Source organism: Salmo salar, chromosome ssa14, assembly GCF_905237065.1.
Source record: "Salmo salar chromosome ssa14, Ssal_v3.1, whole genome shotgun sequence".
Lineage (NCBI taxonomy): Eukaryota > Metazoa > Chordata > Actinopteri > Salmoniformes > Salmonidae > Salmo > Salmo salar.
Window position 1 is genome coordinate 70,012,338 of NC_059455.1, and position 23,034 is coordinate 70,035,371.

Here is a 23,034-nt window from a genome sequence, read left to right on the forward strand (position 1 = left end):
GTCAGTTGTTGCTCTGTCATCGCCCAGACAGACAGAGATGGTCAGTTTCTGCTCTGTCATCGTCCAGACATACAGAGATGGTCAGTTGCTGCTCTGTCTTCGCCCAGACAGACAGAGATGGTCAGTTGCTGCTCTGTCATCGCCCAGACAGACAGAGATGGTCAGTTGTTGCTCTGTCATCGTCCAGACAGACAGAGATGGTCAGTTGCTGCTCTGTCATCGCCCAGACAGACAGAGATTGTCAGTTGCTGCTCTGTCATCGCCCAGACAGACAGAGATGGTCAGTTGCTGCTCTGTCTTCGCCCAGACAGACAGAGATGGTCAGTTGCTGCTCTGTCATCGCCCAGACAGACAGAGATGGTCAGTTGTTGCTCTGTCATCGTCCAGACATACAGAGATGGTCAGTTGCTGCTCTGTCATCGCCCAGACAGACAGATATGGTCAGTTGTTGCTCTGTCATCGCCCAGACAGACAGAGATGGTCAGTTGCTGCTCTGTCATCGCCCAGACAGACAGATATGGTCAGTTGTTGCTCTGTCATCGCCCAGACAGACAGAGATGGTCAGTTGCTACCCAAAGGCCCAAGCTCTAGGGCAACTGACATCAAACTAGTGTATATGGGATGCTGTACACACACATGTAATCCCCGCTAGTAACCATTCATTGTAATTTGAGTTTAAGTGCAGTCAAAACGTGATTTCCTTTGTTTTATATATATTTCCACGTTATGAGGTTGGAGTAATACTGTGAAATTGTGAAATTTATTTTAGTGTAAGAGCTGTTTGAAAAGACCGCCTAAAATGTCATCCTGTTTTGGTGGGATGGAGTTCTGGCCTGCCTGGTGACTAGACCAATAAGAAAGAGAGTTCCTAACCTTTCTGCCAATAACAGCTAGTTTTCAGTTTTTCTCTTCCCACTCAGACCAGTCCCAGAAAGTCCTAGCAAAATTCTTCCTTTAGAAACTGCTTGTTGCTAAGAAGCTATTTTTGTTTCTTTTTGACCATTTTAATTTAAAACAAATACAGTAAGATACTTAATTTTTACTCAGAAATGATTTACTATTGAAATAAAAACGCCTGCAATGGACCTTTAAATGAAAAATTTAAATATCTCGGCCCTGTGTAGCAGAGAAGGTGCCACCCCAGGTGAAGGAGGCGGAGCCTGCCCAGGAGAAGCCAAAGGAGATGGAGCCTGGCCAGTTTAAGCTAAAGGAGGCAGAGCTTGCCCAGATGAAGATGAAGGAGAGGCAGAAGTTCTTTGAAGAGGCATTCCAGCAAGACATAGATCAGTACCTGTCCACCGGCTACCTGCAGATCAGTGAGAGGAGAGGTGAGAGCCCCACATTGACCCTAACACCTTGTCATCTTCAATGGAGAAGTATGGTCCCAGTGACAGATGGGTTGTGTGTGTGTACTGGCGCATTTCCAATGAGGATTTACCCCAGTGTTTTACACAAAAGGCTCAGACATTATTCTTTAAAAGAAAAATGTATCTAAGCGAGCCGGCACCCGTGTCTTACTGGGCCATGGCTCCAGCGGACCTGCGGACCTGCACCTTCTCACAAAGCAACATATTTCAATGATGCAAAGGTTGTTTATTCTACGTACCAGAAGTCTTTAGTATCACACTCCTGATGGAAACACAATGACAGCTCACATTAGCATAAAACACTGGCAACCCACTGGTGTGGGGGTAAGCCTCATTGGAAAAGCACCCTTTGTGTGTGTATGTGTGCATGGGTGCGTGCATGTGTGTGTGGGGCTGGGTAATAACAGTTCAAATCAAATCAAACTTTATTTGTCACAATACAACAGGTGCCGAATACAACAGTGAAATGCTTACTTACAAGCCCTTAACCAACAGTGCAGTTCAAGAAAGAGTTAAGAAAATATTTACCAAATACATTAAAGTAAAAATTATTAAAAAGTAACACAATAAAATAACAATAACGAAGCTATATACTGGGGCTACCGGTACCGAGTCAATGTGCGAGGGTACAGGTTAGTCAAGGTAATTTGTACATGTGTCAAAAGGTGGGTGTAGCTGGTGCATGAAGTCAGGCGCAGGAGAGCAGAATGAGTGAGCAACGTACTTTACTAAAAATAAAGGCACAAGGTAACAATACACTTGACCAACAAATAAACGGTAATCAATTACGCACGGGTGAAAACAGCACCCGTCGAAAACCAGCCATAACGTACCGAATGAACATAGAAACCATCAAGCACAAAAACATGGGGGAAACAGAGGGTTAAATACATGAACATGTAATTGGGGAATGAAACCAGGTGTGTAGAAAACAAAGACAAAACATGGAAAATGAAAGGTGGATCGGCGATGGCTAGAGGACCGGTGACGTCAACCGCCAAACGCCGCCCGAACAAGGAGAGGGACTGACTTCGGTGGAAGTCGTGACAACATGTACAGTAGGTAGGGCTGAAGTGACTATACATAGATAATAAACAGTGAGTAGCAGCAGTGTAATAATAAATGGAAGGGGGTGTCAATGTAAATAGTCTGGGTGGCCATTTGATTAATTGTTCAGCAGTTTTATGGCTTGGGGGTAGAAGCTGTTAAGGAGCCTTTTGGACCTAGACTTGACGCTCCAGTACCACTTGGCGGAAGCAGAGAGAACAGTATATGACTTGGGTGACAATTTGACAGTTCCCTCTCTCTCTTTACTCTGCACACCCTGCTGCCCTGCCCTGCCCTGCCCTGCTCTCCTCGTATCCTTGAGGTACGCCGTCTCAGCTGTCAATCATACCTCATAGTGCACTGTGTGTTTGTGACGCATGCAACACGTGATCTTAACACCGGTATTACAACAGATACTGTTCCTGCAAGGTGATGAATCCAGGACATGTATAGAACCAGGATAGAACCCTACAGACACCAGCCTGGAATCATTTCAGACAGGATAGAATCCTATACTCCAGCCTGGAATCAATTTAGACAGGATAGGACCCTGCCAACTAGCTAGCTAGCTAGCATGCAAGATTTTGTTGTGGATTCCAAAATTACCCAGTTTTAGCCAAGAGCAGTTCGATGGTTTTGCCAAGGTTATTTCTTCCTTAGTGTGTTTGAGAGTTTTAAAACATAAAAAGGCTCTTCCTGGACTCAGCCCCTTGCCGTTGCATTCTTGGTTTTGTATGCGTTGGTGACTAACATCTGTGTCTTGCTGCTCAGGGCCAACAGGAAGCTTTTCGTCCATGGAGGTGAACGTGGACATGCTGGAGCAGATGGACCTGTCCGACCATGAGAGTCTTGACGTCTTCCTCCTCTCTGGGGGAGACGACAACAACGCTGCCTCCCCCATGCTAGGTATGACACACAGACCCAGACACACACTCAAACAGACATGCACAGTCGGACCATCAAATAATTCGGATATACATTACTCTTACACAATTCTTACACTCTCACACCTGAAACCCCACCTCTTTAAGGAATACCTAGGATAGGATAAAGTAATCCTTCTAATCCCCCCCCCCCTAAAGATTTAGATGCACTATTGTAAAGTGGTTGTTCCACTGGATATCATAAGGTGAATCCACCAATTTGTAAGTCGCTCTGGATAAGAGCGTCTGCTAAATGACTTAAATGTAATGTAAATGTAACAATTTCCACCTGGGCGAGGATATTGTAAATTAAATCAAAACCTATTGGATGACAACTTGTTTATAACTAGGACAGAATGATTTTAAAGATAATTTTTCCGACATAATATAGGTACAGCAGATACCCTTATTGTATGGGACACTTTTAAATGTGCCTTTAGGGGCCATGCAATCCAAATCAAATCAAATGTTATTGGTCACATACACATGGTTAGCAGATGATGCGAGTGTAGCGAAATGCTTGTGCTTCTAGTTCCAACAGTGCAGTAATATCTAACAAGTAATTTAATAATTCCACAACTACCTTATACACACAAATGTAAAGGGATGGAATAATAATATGTACATATAAATATATATATAAAATACAGTATATACATATGAGATGACTAATGTAAGATATATAAACATTATTAAAGTGGCATTAAAGTGACTAGTGATCCATTTATTAAAGTGGCCAATGATTTGAGTCTGTATATAGGCAGCAGCCTCAGTGTTAGGGATGCTTTTTAACAGTCTGATGGTCTTGAGATAGAAGCAGTTTTTCAGTCTCTCGGTCCGAGCTTTGATGCACCTGTACTGACCTCGCCTTCTGGGTGGTAGAGGGGTGAACAGGCAGTGGCTCGGGTGGTTCTTGATATTTTTGGCCTTCCTGTGACATTGGGTGCTGTAGGTGTCCTGGAGGGCAGGTAGTTTGCCCCTGGTGATGCGTTGTGCAGACAACACCACGCTCTGGTGCCTTGCAGTTGATGGCGGTGTAGTTGCCATTCCAGGTGGTAATACAGCCCGACAGGATGCTATCAATTGTGCATCTGTAAAAGTTTGTGAGGATTTTAGGTGACAAGCCAAATTTCGTCAGCCTCCTGAGGTTGAAGAGGCACCATGGTGGATCATTTCAGTTTGTCCGTGATGTGTACGCAGAGGAAGTTAAACCTTTCCACCTTCTCCACTGCTGTCCCGTCGATGTGGATAGGGGGGTGCTCCTTCTGCTGTTTCCTGAAGTCCACGATCATCTCCTTTGTTTTGTTGACGTTGAGTGAAAGGTTGTTTTCCTGACACCACACTCTGAGTGCCCTCACCTCCTCCCAGAAGGCTGTCTCGTCATTGTTGGTAATCAAGCTTTGTGTCGTCTGCAAACTTGATAATTGAGTTGGAGGCGTGCATGGCCATGCAGTCATGGGTGAACAGGGAGTACAGGAGGGGGCTGAGCACGCACCCTTGTGGGGCCCCAGTGTTGAGGATCAGCGAAGTGGAGATGTTGTTTCCTACCTTCACCACCTGGGGGCGGCCTTTCAGAAAGTCCAGGACCCAATTGCACAGGGCGAGTTTGAGACCCAGAGCCTTAATTTTAATGATGAGCTTGGAGGGTACTATGGTGTTGAATGCTGAGCTGTAGTCAATGAACAGCATTCTTACATACGTAGGTATTCCTCTTGTCCAGATGGGATATGGCAGTGTGCAGTGTGATGGTGATTGCATCGTCTGTGGACCTGTTGGGATAGTATGCAAAAGTGGGTCTAGCATGGCAGGTAAGGTGGAGGTGATATGATCCTTGACTAGTCTCTCAAAACACTTTATGATGACAGAAGTGAGTGCTACGGGGCGATAGTCATTTAGTAGTTCAGTTATCTTTGCCTTATTTGGTACAGGAACAATGGTGGCCATCTTAAAGCATGTGGGGACAGCAGACTGGGATACTCATCTTTTAAATTTAGGTCAAAATAATTCATATTTTCCCCCCAACACTGTCCTAGCAGAGAGGCCACCACCCCCCACCTAGAAGCAAGACACTTAAACACTTTGAGGACAGCAGCTCACAGGCCACATAAGGGCCAGAGTAGGATCTAAGACACTGAACGGACCAAAACTCTGAGCGGAATATATGCTATGCACTGGATGCATGGAGGAAGAGATGCATAATTTATGTTTCCTGTATTTTCATCCTTTTCTGTAAGGAAATAACTCCATGTTGAACATTGTGTGGTTACAGTATTATTCCCCCATAATCTTGATTTGGTAATAAATATTTCACCCTGAAATTAGTCACCCATGATTCACCAAACAATATTTTGAAAGAGGAAGCAAATTCTTTAAGCATATGTTTTCATTTCAGTCTTCTCCATCTCCACTAACCAAAGATAATTGTAAGGATTAAAAAAAAATTATAATGTAAAATGAAAAGCTGTACAGAAAGATTAATGTGAATGGCAAATTACAGAAGAGGAACTTCTTGATGCAATTAAAGCCTTTAAGTCCAGGAAAACTCCAGGGCTGGATGGCATACCAGTTGAGGTATACCAAACCTTTTTAGATGTACTCAGAGGACAGTTATTAGCATGTTCTAACCACTCCTATAAAAATGGTAGATTATCAGATACTCATTATTACTGAAACAGGACCCAAGTGATAAATATAAAAATTCAGTCCATTAAAAAAATTGAAAGCTCCTTACACATCAGTGTTGTGATACACATTTTTTTTCAAAATGCATAGCACATAGAATTAAAAAGGTAATGTCAGATATTATTCATCCTAATCAGACAGGGTTTTTACATGGACGATATATTGGAGATAATACCATATAAGACAAGTACTGGAAACAATAAAACACTATGAAAAATCTGGGAAACCAGGCCTGCTATTCATAGCTGACTTTGAAAAGGATTTTAATAAAGTACGACTGGAATTGATATATAAATGCCTGGAATATATACATTTTGGAGAATCTTGTTTACAATAGGTTAAAGTTATTTATTGTAACCCTAGGTGTGAAATAGTAAATAATGGCTACTTCTCAGAAAGTATTAAACTGTCAAGAGGAGTAAAACAAGGTTGTCCACTATCGGAATATCTATTTATTATGGTCATCGAAATGTTAGTTATTAAAATCAGATCCAACAATATTATCAAGGGACTACAAATCCAGGGCTTAAAAACAAAGGTGTCATTGTACACTGATGATTCATGTTTTCTTTTAAATCCACAATTTGGATCCCTCCACAGCCTCATATAAGATCTAGATTACAACCAACGTGTGCTATATTACATATTGTATAACTAAAAAAGACAACTTTTACATTACCGTGTAGTTTATCAATACAATGGTCTGACTTGGAAGTGGACATACTCAGTATTCATATCCCGAAAGAAAGAATGGATCTTACTACAATATATTTTGTATTGAAAGTTAGCAAAAATAGATAAGATCGTGCTACCATGGAAAGGAAAATACCTGTCTATTTGTGGAAAAATCACCCTGATTAACTCTTTAGTCATATCCCAGTTTACCTATTTGCTTAAGGCCTAGCCTACACCTAGCAACTTGTTTTTTTTAATTATATGAGCAAAAAATATTCAATTTTATTTGGAACGGCAAGCCAGACAAAATTAAACGGGCCTATTTATATAATGGATATGAATTTGGAGGACAGAAATTATTAAAAATGAAAGCATTAGACTTCTCACTAAAGGCTTCAGTCATACAAAAGTTACACTTAAATCCAACTGGTTCTCTAGCAGATTAGTAAAAATTGCCTTATTTAAGAATAGCCTTTTTCCCTTTTTTCAGATTACAACCTCTCACTTTTGGTTATTTGAAAATGAAACAATCTCCAAAATATCACTGTAAAGTTGGTTCCAATGTCGGTTTAATCCACCGGAGAAGACAGAACAAATATTACAACAAATATTAAAGTTAAACTCAAATATAGTAATTGATACAAAAACAATTTTTGCAGGATTCTTTATAAAAAAACGGTATAATCTTTGTAAGTGATTTAATAAATAGGATATGTCACACATGCAGCTAACAAAAATATATGGAAATGTATTACAACCAACTAATTGCCTCATTACTGCAAAAATGGAAGAGGCAACTGGAAGGGGGAGAAAGTAAGGAATTTGTCTGTCGGCCCTGCATTAAAGACCAAAATTGGTAAAAAAAACTGTGATAAATAAAAAAGTATACCAGTTTCATTTGAGGACCAACAAATGGACAGCTGTGCCATATAGATAGCAAAATCTTTGGGAAGAGATTTTCGATGTACCGATTCCATGGCACATGGTTTATGAACTGATACACAAAATGATACTGGATTTAAAACTGAGAGATTTTGAATTTAAATTATTATACAAAATTCTTGCAACCAATAGAATGTTATATATATGGGGGATACAACCATCCCAGCTCTGCAGATTTGGCAGGGAAGAGACAGTTGAAAAATATAAGGCAAATATAAATCAAAACTGGATGGTCTTCAGAGAAAGATGGGAGGGGTTGAGGGCAACTGAAGGGTGGGACTAAAAACAAACAAAAGAAAGCTATTGTAAAATATAGTGTCTGTAAAATGTACATAGTATGTATAAGCTGGAAGTAGAAGCCTAAGTGTTGTTCTCCATTAGTTTATTCCAATTAGGGGAAGGGTGGTAATGTTAGGGGAAAATAATAAAGGAAAATATAATTTAAAAATATATATTTTATATACACTACCGGCAAAAAGTTTTAGAACACCTACTCATTCAAGGGGTTGTCTTTATTCTTACTATGTTCTACATTGTAGAATAATAGTGAAGACATCAAAACTATGAAATAACACATATGGAATCATGTAGTAACCAAAACAGTGTTAAACAAATTAAAATATGTTTTAGATTTTAGATTCTTCAAAGTAGCCACCCTTTCTTTGATGACAGCTTTGACCACTCTTGGCATTCTCTCAACCAGCTTCACCTGGAATGCTTTTCCAACAGTCTTGAAGGAGTTCCCACATATGCTGAGCACTTGTTGGCTGCTTTTCCTTCACTCCGCGGTCCGACTCATCCCACACCATCTCAATTTGGTTGAGGTCGGGGGATTGTGGAGGCCAGGTCATCTGATGCAGCACTCCATCACTCTCCTTCTTGGTAAAATAGCCCTTACACAGCCTGGAGTTGTGTTTTGGGTCATTGTCCTGTTGAAAAACAAATGATAGTCCCACTAAACCCAAACCAGATGGGATGGCATATCGCTGCAGAATGCTGTGGTAGCCATGCTGGTTAAGTGTGCCTTGAATTCTAAATAAATCACAGACAATGTCACCAGCAAACCACCATCATACTTCCTACTCCTCCATGCTTCACGGTGGGAACCACATATGCTGAGATAATCCGTTCACCTACTCTGTGTCTCACAAAGACACGGTGGTTGGAACCAAAAATCTCAAATTTGGACTCATCAGAGCAAAGGACAGATTTCCACCGGTCTAATGTCCATTGCTCGTGTTTCTTGGTCCAAGCAAGTCTCTTCTTATTATTGGTGTCCTTTAGTAGCTGTTTCTTTGCAGCAATTTGACCATGAAGGCCTGATTCACACTGTCTCCTCTGAACAGTTTATGTTGAGATGTGTCTATTACTTGAACTAATTTATTTGGGTGCAGTTAATTGCCGATTTTTGAGGCTAGTAACTCTAATAAACTCATCCTCTGCAGCAGAGGTAACTCTGGGTCTTCCTTTCCTGTGGCGGTCCTCATGAGAGCCAGTTTCATCATAGCGCTTGATGGTTTTTGCGACTGCACTTGAAGAAACTTTCAAAGTTCTTCAAATTCTCCGGATTGACTGACCTTTATGTCTTAAAGTAATGATGGACTGCCATTTTTCTTTGCTTATTTTAACTGTTCTTGCCATAATATGGACTTGGTCTTTTACCAAATAAGTCTGTCTTCTGTGTACCAACCCTACCTTGTCACAACACAACTGATTAGCTTGAAAGCATTAAGAATTAAAGAAATTCCACAAATTAACTTTTAACAGGGCACAACTGTTAATTGAAATGCATTCCAGGTGACTACCTCAAATCAAATCAAATTTTATTTGTCACGTGCGCCGAATGAAATGCTGACTTACAGGCTCTAACCAATAGTGCAAAAATGGTATTAGGTGAACAATAGGTAAGTAAAGAAATAAAAACAACAGTAAAAAGACAGTGAAAAACAGTAGCGAGGCTATATACAGACACCGGTTAGTCAGGCTGATTGAGGTAGTATGTACATGTAGATATGGTTAAAGTGACTATGCATATATGATGAACAGAGAGTAGCAGTAGCGTAAAGAGGGGTTGGCGGGTGGTGGGACACAACGCAGATGGCCCGGTTAGCCAATGTGCGGGAGCACTGGTTGGTTGGGCCAATTGAGGTAGTATGTACATGAATGTATAGTTAAAGTGACTGTGCATATATGATGAACAGAGAGTAGCAGCAGCGTAAAAGAGGGTTTGGGTGCGTGGGGGGGGGGCACACAATGCAAATAGTCTAGGTAGCCACCTGTTCAGGGGTCTTATGGCTTGGGGGTAAAAACTGTTGAGAAGACTTTTTGTCCTAGACTTGGCACTCCGGTACCGCTTGCCAAGCGGTAGTAGAGAGAACAGTCTATGATTGGGGTGGCTGGGGTCTTTCACAATTTTTAGGGCCTTCCTCTGACACCGCCTGGTGTAGAGGTCCTGGATGGCAGGCAGCTTAGCCCCAGTGATGTACTGGGCCATACGCACTACCCTCTGTAGTGCCCTGAGGTCGGAGGCTCATGAAGCTGGTTTGAGCGAATGCCAAGCGTGAACAAAGCTGTCATCAAGGCAAAGGGTGGCTACTTTGAAGAATCTCAAATATAAAATATATTTTGATTTGTTTAACACTTTTTTGTTTACATGATTCCATGTGTTATTTCATAGTTTCGATGTCTTCACTACTATTCTACAATGTAGAAAATAGTAAAAATAAAGAAAAACCCTTGAATGAGTAAGTGTCCAAACTTTTGACTGGTACTGTATAATGGGGATTGGAAATGATGCAGACAATTACATTGATGGAAGCCACAACCAATCTGAAATATTAAAGCTGACCCCCCCAAAACATTTTTTTTTTTTACATGTTTTATAACAGACATGCACAGTAAACAGCAACTTCATACTTTGATTTACTGGCACTGCATAAAACGTCTCTCCTCCGTACGTCTCTCAGGTCCAGACGTTGACTCGTTAACCACAGAGATCACCCTGCAGGTTCCCACCCAGGCTGAGCTAGGAAACAAGCTGTCCTCCCTCTCCTCCACATGCACTGACAGCCAGGACACTGAGGCTGGGGACGATGACGAAGAGGATGAAGGGGGCAGGGAGAACAGCAGCCACCGTCCTGTTGGGGTGCAGAGGTCCCGCCCAACACTGTCCTAGCAGAGAGGCCACCACCCCCCACCCAGAAGCAAGACACTTAAACACTTTGAGGACAGCAGCTCACATGCCACATAAGGGCCAGAGTAGGAGCGAAGACAGAGAAAAGACCGAAACCCTGAGAGGATGGGAGCTAAGATAGTAAACAGACCGAAACTCTGAGCGGAATATATCCTATGCACTGGATGCATGGAGGAAGAGATGCGTAATTTATGTTTACTGTATTTTCATCCTTTTTGTAAAGAAATAACTCCATGTTGAACATTGTGGTTACAGTATTATTCCCCCATAATCTTGACTTGGTAATAAATATTTCACCACCCTGTACTACCATTTCTCATACTGATACCTTAATGTTATTTCAGAATGAAATGAAACTGGAATAGAATGACCCCGTTTCAGTTTCCCTCCATGAGTCTGTTTATTTATAACCCCCCAGCAGTGTTGGTGTTCTTGACACAATCCGGTGAGCCTGGCACCTACTACAATACCTCGTTCAAAAGCACTGAAATGTTTTGTCTTGCCTATTCAACCTCAACGGCACACATACACAATTCATGTCTCAAAGCTTCAAAATCCTTCTTTAACCCGTCTCCTCCCCTTCACCTACACTGATTGAAGTGGATTTAACAAGAGACATCAATAAGGGATGATAGCTTTCACCTGGTCAGTCTAATGGAAAGAATAGGTGTTCAGAATGACTTGTAAACTGTAACATGATTATATAGAATCATATCATACAGCAAAAGGCCTGCTAATGGAGTAATAGCTCACAGGTGTGGGTGAATATCAGGTTATTGCAGAGTGAGAGGTGGACTAAGTAGCCTCTCGGTCTGGTGGGGTCTTACAGCGTTGGTTTTATACCTTTTTGTTATGGCATGCCTTTTAGATTTGACCTTTTTCTATATTATTTGTCACCATTTGAACTTCAATGACCTGGTTGGGCTGGCTTACCAGAGTCGGGACAGAACTCATCCTGGACTCTGGTAAGTATGCAAGGTACATTACAGACAACATCGGTCCGGTTACTCTTTAGTTTTATACTGAACGCACACATTTATATCAAGTTATGGACCAATTAGTCAGGCTTGGACCCCTAGACATGGAGAGTAGACTTATTTGTAGAACGGTTAGTGAGTTGCATGACATGACATGTTCAGAACAACAAAGACAGACATACACACAGGTTCAAAAGAAAAGACAGTGAATTGTCTGTACGTTTTTATTAAACCTTTAGTACAAACTGCAAAAGTAAAAAAAACTGGCAATATAACCAACATGAAATCTTTCCAAGTGGAAGGAAAGCTGGAGACGCATCGCTAATAAATTAACTTGCCAGACCGTGAGCAATAGTTTATACTGTAGAAAAAGAAAATGCAAAAAAAAAAAAAAAAAAAAAGAATTCTGAATAAAATACATTGTAAGGCCATAAAAACTTGACAACCACTTTCTGTGGAAAACACCCAACTTGGTTTTCATTAAATACTCCTAAAACAGTTCAGTCTTCTGTAAAGGACAACAACCAACAAACTGGATAATAGGATCACCTTGTCAGCCACCACTGGCAAGCTCAGTGCAACATGAGCTACTACATTGTTGAATTTTCAGTAATGAAAATTTAAAACAATTTTTTTTGTGAACATATTTTCCCTTTTCTTTAAAAAAGTAAAGCTAAAAAATAAAAATAAAATAGGGGGCCATTGCTACTCCATATCTTTCTCACTGATGTAAGCAGCACTTAAATGTATACATGTAACCAGAGCAACCCTGTAAGCATCAAACTCACACACATGAAGAAACTGAAACATAAGGCTTTTTCTTCATCAAGCACTTCCTCCCTTGCTTCCACTAATACCTTTAGAGGCATCATTCCTTCCTTCACCCCAGAAAAGGCTCAAGTATTTAAAGACATTTACAGGATTATGTACAAAAGTTTGTTTTTGTGTTGGACTTTCTCCTAAAATCATACATAATTCATCTGAAAAAGGGAAAATGCAAAAGCAAAAAAAAAGAACATGGATTTCCATATTTCACATTTTACACCCTTTGACTAGTGGTTCTACGCGCACATCAGAACGCATACACAATAAAAATATAAAATAATAATAATGAATGTTTACTGGTACAGCTGAAACAATAGGACTGGAAGAATGGAATGTTAACATGATTGCACATCTAGAGGAGAGCCTATAACCCTAACCCTGTGGGAGAGGAGAGCCTAGAACCCTACCCCTGTGGGAGAGGAGAGCCTAGAACCCTACCCCTGTGGGAGAGGAGAGCCTAGAACCCTACCCCTGTGGGAGAGGAGAGCCCAGAACCCTAACCCTGTGGGAGAGGAGAGCCTAGAACCCTACCCTAACCCTGTGGGAGAGGAGAGCCTAGAACCCTACCCTAACCCTGTGGGAGAGGAGAGCCTAGAACCCTAACCTAACCCGGTATGAGAGCAGAGCCTAGAACCCTACCCTAACCCGGTGTGAGAGGAGAGCCTAGAACCCTACCCTAACCCTGTGGGAGAGGAGAGCCTAGAACCCTAACTTAACCCTGTGGGAGAGGAGAGCCTAGAACCCTAACTTAACCCTGTGGGAGAGGAGAGCCTAGAACCCTAACCTAACCCTGTGGGACATGAAAACCTTGAACCTCATCCCTGTGGGAGAGGAGAGTAGAGGCTACCGCCCTGTGGGAGAGGAGGCTAGTAGTTAGCCAGCACCTCAACTTTCTTTTGTATTGTTATACAGTAATAATAACCAACAGCACCAAAAACTATGGATCTCCTTGCTGAGTATTAGGCACAGTTTTCACTCGCTAGCGAAGGAGGCCTCCCTTCTACTACGGGCACAGAGACCAACGGCACCCAGGTCTGTATTTCTGACGTACAGCCACGGCACCCAGGTCTGTATTTCTGACGTACAGCCACGGCACCCAGGTCTGTATTTCTGACATACAGCCACGGCACCGCTAGTTCCACAGCCACCAAGGAACAAAACGACAAAATAAACACAGAAGACTAAAATCAAAGCTAAAATCCAAAATAAAAACAAGCAAGCCAAAACACATCTGCCTTTCAAGTTTTACCTGGCGTGGGTTAGGGAGCAACAGACCCTGAACAACAGACCCTGAACAACAGACCCTGAACAACAGGAGCTGCTGCAGGTAAAAGAGGAGAATATAAACAACTCATCTTCAAAAACTAAAGACGAGAGCAAACTTTGGGTTCTACTTTCAATAATAATGAAAAAGGAGCACCTTCTCCGTTCGTCCCTTTGTTCACAGTTGAGTGACAGGTGGCGATGGGTGTGACTGCAGTGTGGGTAGGGAAGACCAATCTGACCCTCTCCTCAAAAAGTGTAGAAGGGGGCAGTGCAAGGGGCACAACATTTACCGGTGAACTTTTCAATTAATGCTAAGGACGACATCAACTAACCCCCCCCCCCAAAAAATGAACTGAAAAATAGTTTTTTCTGTGCTAGTGCAAAAAAATACAGTTTGCTTTCACAAGTTTGCCATACTAAAGGGGGGAGGGGGGGGGGTAGTTTGTCATGGTAAGGGGCATAGGTAGAGGAGATTTGGGGCATTAAAAGCTGGAAATATTTTTTCTTTCTTTAAAAAGGACAACAGTGATTCGCCAAACTAAGATGGAGGGGCAGTGGGGGGTGTTAACTTCCTTATGAGACGGCTGCGGGAGACAGGTGGGAGGAGAGGCGGGACAGGGACACTTCCACGGTGGCTCTCTTCCGGGGACCGCGTTTGGGTGGTGGTTTAAAGGGGCTCGCACCATTACATTTCTCAGTCGTCTTCTCCAGGGCCTTGCCACACACCTGCTTCACCAAGCTGTTGATCTGCTCCTGCAGGGGGGTGAAGCATGGGGGGCACAGCCAGGGAAGGGAGGAATCAGAGAGAAAACATGTGTTATATGCATGTTACGTCACTCTACTGTTGAAGGTTCTGAGCAATTCTACTCAGATAAGAATGGGCCATCCCAGCAAACTAAAATCAGTTCTATGATTGTTCCCAGAACATTCATTAGGTTGCCCAAAAGTTCTAATAACACAAAACATTCCAAGGATATTTAATTTAAAACATAAAAAAAAATATGTATATTTTAATATTTTTGGGACGTTATCATCCTAATGTTAGATAAAACCCTAACTAGCTTAGGGCTCTATTCAATCCATATCGTGGAAGTTCAGCGTTAAAGCCCAATTTAAACTTAAAAGGCAATGTTCCCAAGGTGGTGGAGACTGCGTTCACGGTAAATGTTGCATGTGACAGCTCAATCGGAAAATGTACTTTACATGTCCATCGTGCAATCTGTAACGCTTCATCAATAGAGTGAATAGCGCAGTTAAATGGGAACGTTAGCTAATGTCCTGGGAATGTTCCCAGTTTTCTGGGAAGGCATCTTACCTCATCATAACGATACATCATCTTGAGGCCTCTGCAGGACTTGTGATTCTCCACGTATCTCAGAGCACACTCCAGACAGAAGACCACGTTCTCATTCTCCTGGACCACCTGGTGTAGACAACACAACACGTATTTTCATGGAGCGGTCAACTCCATTCATCCTCACCCAGCACCAGCGCTAGTTCAACTAATCATAGCACTAGTCTCCATAGCCCAGCCCTAGCACTATTCCCCGTGGCTCAGCTCTCACCATGGACAGGTAGCAGAGGTGTTGGCAGGTCTGGCAGCGTCTCTCTGAGGACTCTAGCGCCAGCCACTTCCTGGGTTTCTTGCGTCCGTCGCCGGGCATCAGGTTGTTGTCGTGTGTTCCGTAGCGGGCAGAAGACAGAAGCCCCGCCTCGTACAGTTCCTGCCGTTGTCTCATCTCTATGTTCCTATTGGAGCAGACAGAGCAACACAACTCAGTGGTTCCGAACACCACAACAGAACTCAACTCAGGGATTAAGCACAGTACAGAAAACAACAGTCAGTACTATTTCACTATCTTTCGGCCTTGATGTAGACACTAAGCCCATCCATTAAAGCATGGAGTGCATTTGGGGTCTTTGATCATACTGCCATGGCAGCTGACGCTAACAGCATCCATGTTTTGATGTGACCGGTTTCCATAGCTACTCACCTGAGGTCTTTGAGAAGAGCGGAGATTGTTGTCAGAAGGTGTCCGTTCTCGCGTTTGGATTCGGCCGTAGCGATCTGGTAGAGTAACTTCTCCATGGAGAAGGGTTTGGCTATGTGCCGGCATTTAAGGTCCTACAGATGGAAGGCAGAGAGACACTGGGTTAACACAGAACATTGACAGAATATTCTACAGCCTTTTGTACCAGCCAGATTAAACTACATTACAGATTACACTACACTAATCAACAGGAACAAAAATGTGCATAGACTGTACAGCGGGGCTCACCAACCCTGTCCTGGAGAGCTACAATACCCTCATGGAGGTTTCAGCTCCAACCCCAATGAACAAACCTGATTAATCTCATCAACCAGCTAATTATTAGAATCAGGTGTGCTAAATTAGGGTTGGAGCAAAAACCTAGAGGACAGAGAAGCTCTCCAGATACAGGGGTGGGCAGCCCTGTTCTAGAGATACTGTTGTAGACAATGAGCTATATCTCTAAATGGCCACAGGGAGGTAGCAGACACCAGCAGACAGCAGCTCCAGCTTCAGCCTTACCTTAGAAGCCTCGTATCCCAGGTTCATCCATTGGGGGGTGGCAAAGTGAACGGTTTCCGACACACTGTAGCCACAGCAGACCTTGGACACAAAGGTCCCAGGGAAGCAGACCACAAACTGACCACTCTGCTGGACGGTGCGGTGGACCTTGATACCCTCTCGACAAAGCACCTCCGGAGAGATCATGATGTTCTTCTCCAGCATCTCCAGCCCGGGGGTCCCGTTGGCCTGCAGCAGTGTGTGAACCACCTTGTCAAGCTTCACCTTCTCTTCAGCAGGAACAGAATACCTGGCAGGGCGAGAGGGGACCACTCAGGCTCATCCAACTGTGTGTGTGTGTGTGTAGTATGCTGGACATCAACTGCGCAGTGTAACCCCTCAGCTTTGAACAGTCAGAGGAAGGTCTGTGCTTATGCACTGCCTCAAGAGGTGCGAGAGAGAATGTTGACAAAGTGAATGACAGCCTGAGAGGCCACTTTCCTGTGGGGATCACAGCTTGTACGGATCATAGCCTGTAGGTAGAGTGGTCAGTCCGTCTGTGGTTTCATCTGTCAGGAGGATCTTGATTGAATTATAGAATGATCTCTTTTTCACAGACTCACTGGACAACTAAGTCCTCTGTGAATAGTGTAACAGACTTACGTTTGTTCTAGAGCATCCCAAACTAGCACTTCCTGTAACACTAGGACATGTAGACAGGCTGTCTGGCCCTTTCCTGTAACTCTAGAACATGTGGACAGGCTGTCTGGCCCTTTCCTGTAACTGTAGAACATGTGGACAGGCTGTCTGGCCCTTTCCTGTAACTGTAGAACATGTGGAAAGGCTGTCTGGCCCTTTCCTGTAACTCTAGGACATGTAGACAGGCTGTCTGGCCCTTTCCTGTAACTCTAGGACATGTAGACAGGCTGTCTGGCCCTTTCCTGTAACTCTAGGACAGTGTTTCCCAAACTAGGGGGTGCGAGGGGTCGGCTTTAAAAACTTACTCTTGAAAGTTAATCGTAGAATGCGCCAGGTGCACTTTCAAAATTGGGTAGTTCATCATCAGTTCCTCTTATGTTAGTCATTGCATACACTACATGACCAAAAGTATGGTGGATACCTGCTCGTTGAATATCTCATTCCAAAATCATGGGCATTAATATGGAGTTGGTCCCCACCTGCGCTGCTATAATGTCTTCCATTCTGGGATTTGCTTCCATTCAGCCACAAGAGCATTAGTGAGGTTGGGCACTGATGTTGGGTGATTAGGCCTGGCTTGCAGCCGGCGTTCCAATTCATCCCAAAGGTGTTCGATGGGGTTGATGTCAGGGCTCTATGCAAGCCAGTCAAGTTCTTCCACACCGATCTCAACAAACCATTTCTGAATGGACCTCGCTTTGTGCTCGGGGCATTGTCATGCTGAAACAAGAAAGGGCCTTCACCCAAACTGTTACCACAAAGTTAGAAGCGCAGAATTGTCTAAAATGTCATTGTATGCTGTAGTGTTAAGATTTCCCTTCACTGGAACGAAGGGGCCAAGCCCAAACCATGAAAAACAGCTCCATACCATTATTCCTCCTCCACCAAACTTTACAGTTGGCACTATGCATTTGGGGCAGGTAGCGTTCTCCTCGCATCCGCCAATCCAAGATTCTTCGTTGGACTCTCAGATGGTGGAGCATGATTCATCACTCCAGAGAACGTGTTTCCACTGCTCCAGAGTCAAATGGTGGCGAGCTTTACACCACTCCAGTAGACGTTTGGTATTGTGCATGGTGATCTTAGGCTTGTGTGTGGCTGCTTGGCCATGGAAACCCATTTTATGAAGCTCCCGACAAAACGTTCTTGTGTTGAGGTTGCTTCCAGAGGCAGTTTGGAGTGTTGCAACTGAGGACAGACAATTTTTACACGCTACACACTTCAGCACTCGGCGGCCCCGTTCGGTGAGCTTGTGTGGCCTACCACTTTGCGGCTGAGCCGTTGTTGCTCCTTTCCACTTCACAATAACAACACTTACAGTTGACTGAGGCAGCTCTAGCAGGGCAGAAATTTGACGAACTGACTTGTTGTAAAGGTGGCATCCAGGCTGTATCACAACCAGCCGTGATTGGGAGTCCCATAGGGCAGCGCGCAATTGGCCCAGGGTCGTCCGGGTTTGGCCAGTATAGGCCGCCATTGAAAATAAGAATTTGTTCTTAACTTACTTGCCTAGTTAAAATAAGGTTCAATAAATAAAATGACAGTGCTCCTTTGAAAGTCACTGAGCTCTTCAGTAAGGCCATTCTACTGCCAATGTTTGTCTATGGAGATTGCATGGTAGTGTGCTCGATTTTATACACCTGTCAGCAACGGGTGTGGCTGAAATAGCCAAATCCCCTAATTTGAAGCGGTGTCCACATACTTTTGTATATATTGTGTACCTTAGAGAGCTATTTATAAGTTAAGAAATGTCCAGATCAACTAGCCCATGTCAGCTAATGTTTTTTTGCTTAGATGTTGTAGCCCATAGATACTGTTGTAATTTTTTGGTCACTCAAATATCACAAGAATACTCATTAGACATGGCATTAGACATAGAATTGGAAGAAAATTTGCTTTAAAACTACAACATTTTCTTTGCACCCCATGACAAAATGTGTCAAATTGCAGGAAATATGCTTTAAACCTGAAATTCTCTCCACCACCAAGAGGGGTGTGAACAGTTTGTCTCATGAGCGGTTCTTGTGCCCTTAGAAATAGACGTGGCGTGTGCTGGACAAGGGGTCCCCGAGTGAAAATGTTTGGGAACCCCTGGCCTAATACATGCAGACACACCATGAAAAGATGAGGGGAACATTCATACTTCAAGAGAGCAGGCAGTCAATGTTGATGATTATGACTTGCCTTCATCTCAGGAACCTCCTAGCACATTGCTACTCACCTGTGTCACCACCAATGGGCAGGTAGCATACATGGGGAGGGAGGGGTTGGGCTGGTGGATGTCTACAGCCAATGCCCTTTCTCAACCCCTTCATTACCATTACATTCAAGTTGGGCTAATGCAAAGAGAATAAACATTGCCTTCATAACAGGTCAAATACACAACACACTAATGTCTGTGGCTTCGCTGCCACCCAGTCATTTCTGGGTGGCTTTAAAGAGAGCCACTTTGGCATAAATACATATTTCCAAAAGACTGGCGTGTGGCCAAGGAAGATGGAATTTGATCAGCTAATTACAAGCCTGATCCGAGATGGGTGTTAATTCCATGTCACCTTAGAAAAACCACATATCTTTGTAATGTCCTTGTACAGTACACATTACCTGTGAGGAGGAAGAGAGACAGAGGTGGTCATGTTGGGATACTTACCAAATGCAGTCAGCACCAGTGTGTAAGTAATCAATGTATGGAAGGCGGTTTTGGTCTCGAGACCAGCATGAGGTAGAAAAGACCATGCCAATGTTCAGCCAGGGAATGGTCACCCCTACGGAGAGACAGAGAAGTCCGTTTTAAAACAGCAGAGACCACAACAGGCCTCACAATGGGAAGATCACAATACTCCTCACGTCCTCTCTCCTCAGCTCTTTCTCAAAACCCATTGGAGGAAAAGGTCACAAGGGAGGGACCTCTGGCATTCTTATCCAATGGGTTTAGGGAAGGAGACGAGGTGTATGCAACTGAGATCTTCCCATTGTCTCCAGCAGAGAGAGGTGCCTCAGGGGTGAGGGTTTGTGTGAGAGAGGGGTTGAGGATCAGGGGTGAGGGTTAGAGTGAGGATGTGGGGTTAGGGTAGAAATCTCACCGGGCACGGCTCCAAGATGCCGCAGAATGGATCCAGAATTATTTGGGAGGACAGTGAGGTTCCATCCATGTCTGAAACGGAGAGTGAACAGTCACTGTCAGGGTCAGATGGAGGACACAAACAGTCACTGTCAGGGTCAGATGGAGGACACAAACAGTCACTGTCAGGGTCAGATGGAGGACACAAACAGTCACTGTCAGGGTCAGATGGAGGACACAGTCATTCCACAGTGGCCAGTCAAGAGATATTGTTGGTCCCACTTTAAATGACGAGCAGCTTATAAAAGCTTCATAAAGCCTTCATAAACACTACACAAATGTGTTACAAATGTATAACTGTAGGTCATGCTTCATAAAGGGTTCATAAATGTGGTATAACTATGTGACATAACCACCAATGTCAAATTCGACATAACCCACTATATGGCATAAGCACCTCTTAAAAATCATTAAATTGAGGCTTCACAAAGCATTTATAACCCTGTCATACTGTATCATATTTGACATAGTGGGTTATGTCACATTTGACATTGGTGATTATGTCAGTTATGCCAAATTTATGAACCCTTTATAAAAGCATGAGATATGGTTATAGATTAACACATTTATGTAGTGCGTATGAAGGCATTATGAAGCCAAACGTAATATAAAGTGGGACCATATTGGGTATTTCTATGTTTAGTGTGTGATGACATTGGGTCTTCTTACTTAGAAAATGGCTCTGACTTTCCCACGGGGAAGCCACTTCCGTGTGTGTTGGTGTCCACTTTCCCATAATGCACTGCCACATGGCAGTGCCTCTGCTCCACTATCCTCCAGTATTCTTGCTGTCAAGGAAGACAAAAAGGAGAAGTGAGCAGTGATCGATAAAATGTGCACACTAAAAAAAAAGAAGCTCAATTTACAGTGGTGACTAAGACATGCCATTCTTACCTCGACCTCAGCAGCACCGGGCTCTTTGTTAAAGCACATGGTCATGGTGTTCCTGGCTATCCTAAAGAAGTTGGTGAGAGATACAGATTTCCCCTGCAACACAAGATGAGCCACATAGTACAACTAGCATCAAACAGAGTCAGGTACCCTGTAAAAGCAAATGCCATCCTGTAGATCAGCCTTTAAGAGAAACATACAGCCACACACACCAGGGCTTAATTATGCATTGAAAAATGAAATACTGAATGACCTGAGTGTACTGTATGCAAGTCTCCATGTCTGTGTCGAACGTTTCTGAGCATGACTAGCTAATATGAACCTTCCCTGGGATGCCTCCTCAGATTGGAGGGGCCTTGATGGCGTCTATAAAATCTGCCTGTTCTGTCTCTGGGTTACTGTAATTGTACTGATCTCACACCGTATGGGTCTGCTTGTGTTGGGGAGAGGAAACAATTTAAATGGAATCCAGACCAGAACGGTGTTTGAGATGTCATGATCACAGACACACAGCGGGCTAAGGGTTAGAAACTATATTACATCACACTCAGGGTACCTTACCTCCTCTAACCTGTACCTCCGCACATTTACTCAGTACCGGGCCCCCTGTATATAGCCTCGTTACTGTAATTCTACTGTGTATTTTTTTACTTTATTTAAAAACTATTTATTGAACTGCATTGTTGGTATGAAATGCATTGTAAGTATGCATTTCACGGTAAGGTCTACACCTGTTGTATTCAGCGCATGTGACAAATGTGATATGATTTGAGAAGAGCAGCAGGGGGAGCGTCTGGGTCATGAAGCTGTCGCGCACGCGCGTGCGTGTGCGTGCGTGTATACAGTTGAAATCGGAAGTTAACATACACCTTAGCCAAATACATTTCAACTCAGTTTTTCACAATTCCTGACATTAAATCCGAAATTCCCTGTCTGTTTTAGGTCAGTTAGGATTCACCACTTAATTTTAAGAATGTGAAATGTCAGAATAATAGTAGAGAGAATTATTTATTTCAGCTTTTATTTCTTTCATCACATTCCCAGTGGGTCAGAAGTTTACATACACTCAATTAGTATTTGATAGCATCGCCTTTCAATTGTTTAACTTGGGTCAAACGTTTTGGGTAGCCTTCCACAAGCTTCCCACAATAAGTTGGGTGAGTTTTGGCCCATTCCTCCTGACAGAGCTGGTGTAACTGAGTCAGGTTTGTAGGCCTCCTTGCTCGCACACACTTTTTCAGTTCTGCCCACTGTCACGTCATGACCATAGTAAGTGGTTATTTTCTATGGTAGATTAGGTCAGGGCGTGACAGGGGGTGTTTGTCTATGTTTTGTATTTCTATGTTCAGTTTCTAGTTTTGTATTTCTATGTTGGTTTTGTTTGGTGTGATCTCCAATTGGAGGCAGCTGGTCGTCGTTGTCTCTAATTGGAGGTCATATTTAAGTTGTTTGTCCCACCTGTTTTGGTGGGTGATTATATTTTGAGTAGTGTGTTGTGTCTCTGCGTCACGGTTTGTTGTTTTTGTTAGTTCAAGTATTTAGTGTATTGCATTACGTTTCACGAATAAAAAAAGATGTGGAACTACAAACACGCTGCATTTTGGTCCGCTCCTTCAAACATCCGTGACACCCACAAATTACCAAAAGGGTTGAGGTCAGGGATTTGTGATGGCAACTCCAATATCTTGACTTTGTTGTCCTTAAGCCATTTTGCCACAACTTTGGAAGTATGCTTGGGGTCATTGTCCATTTGGAAGACCCATTTGCGACCAAGCTTTAACTTCCTGACCGATGTTTTGAGCTGTTGCTTCAATATATCTACATAATTTTCCATCCTCATGAGCCATCTATTTTATGAAGTGCACCAGTCCCTCCTGCAGAAAAGCAACCCCCAC

General features: G+C 43.1%; 2 protein-coding genes across 3 annotated transcripts in view; one reads left to right on the forward strand and one right to left on the reverse strand.

Annotated features, from left to right (window-relative positions):
- Positions 1–11,135, forward strand: part of LOC106570184 (dysbindin) — a 28,801-nt gene extending 17,666 nt beyond the window's left edge. Inside the window, exons 2-4 of one of the 2 annotated variants that reach the window (XM_014142230.2) lie at positions 1,125–1,328; positions 3,186–3,320; positions 10,603–11,135. In XM_014142230.2, the coding sequence (XP_013997705.1) occupies positions 1,125–1,328; positions 3,186–3,320; positions 10,603–10,811 (548 nt within the window). In that variant the 3' untranslated portion in view covers positions 10,812–11,135. The remainder of the gene's footprint in view (positions 1–1,124; positions 1,329–3,185; positions 3,321–10,602) is intronic. The other variant, XM_014142231.2, reaches the window with a different exon arrangement.
- An 860-nt stretch (positions 11,136–11,995) lies between these two features.
- The window catches only part of LOC106570183 (protein Jumonji), a 95,033-nt gene continuing 83,994 nt past the window's right edge, over positions 11,996–23,034 (reverse strand). Inside the window, exons 10-18 of the mRNA XM_014142229.2 lie at positions 21,143–21,235; positions 20,918–21,036; positions 20,211–20,281; positions 19,778–19,892; positions 16,450–16,738; positions 15,892–16,022; positions 15,463–15,646; positions 15,213–15,320; positions 11,996–14,650 (exon numbers count right to left, since the gene is read on the reverse strand). Coding sequence (XP_013997704.1) covers positions 14,471–14,650; positions 15,213–15,320; positions 15,463–15,646; positions 15,892–16,022; positions 16,450–16,738; positions 19,778–19,892; positions 20,211–20,281; positions 20,918–21,036; positions 21,143–21,235 — 1,290 coding nt within the window. The 3' untranslated portion in view covers positions 11,996–14,470. The remainder of the gene's footprint in view (positions 14,651–15,212; positions 15,321–15,462; positions 15,647–15,891; positions 16,023–16,449; positions 16,739–19,777; positions 19,893–20,210; positions 20,282–20,917; positions 21,037–21,142; positions 21,236–23,034) is intronic.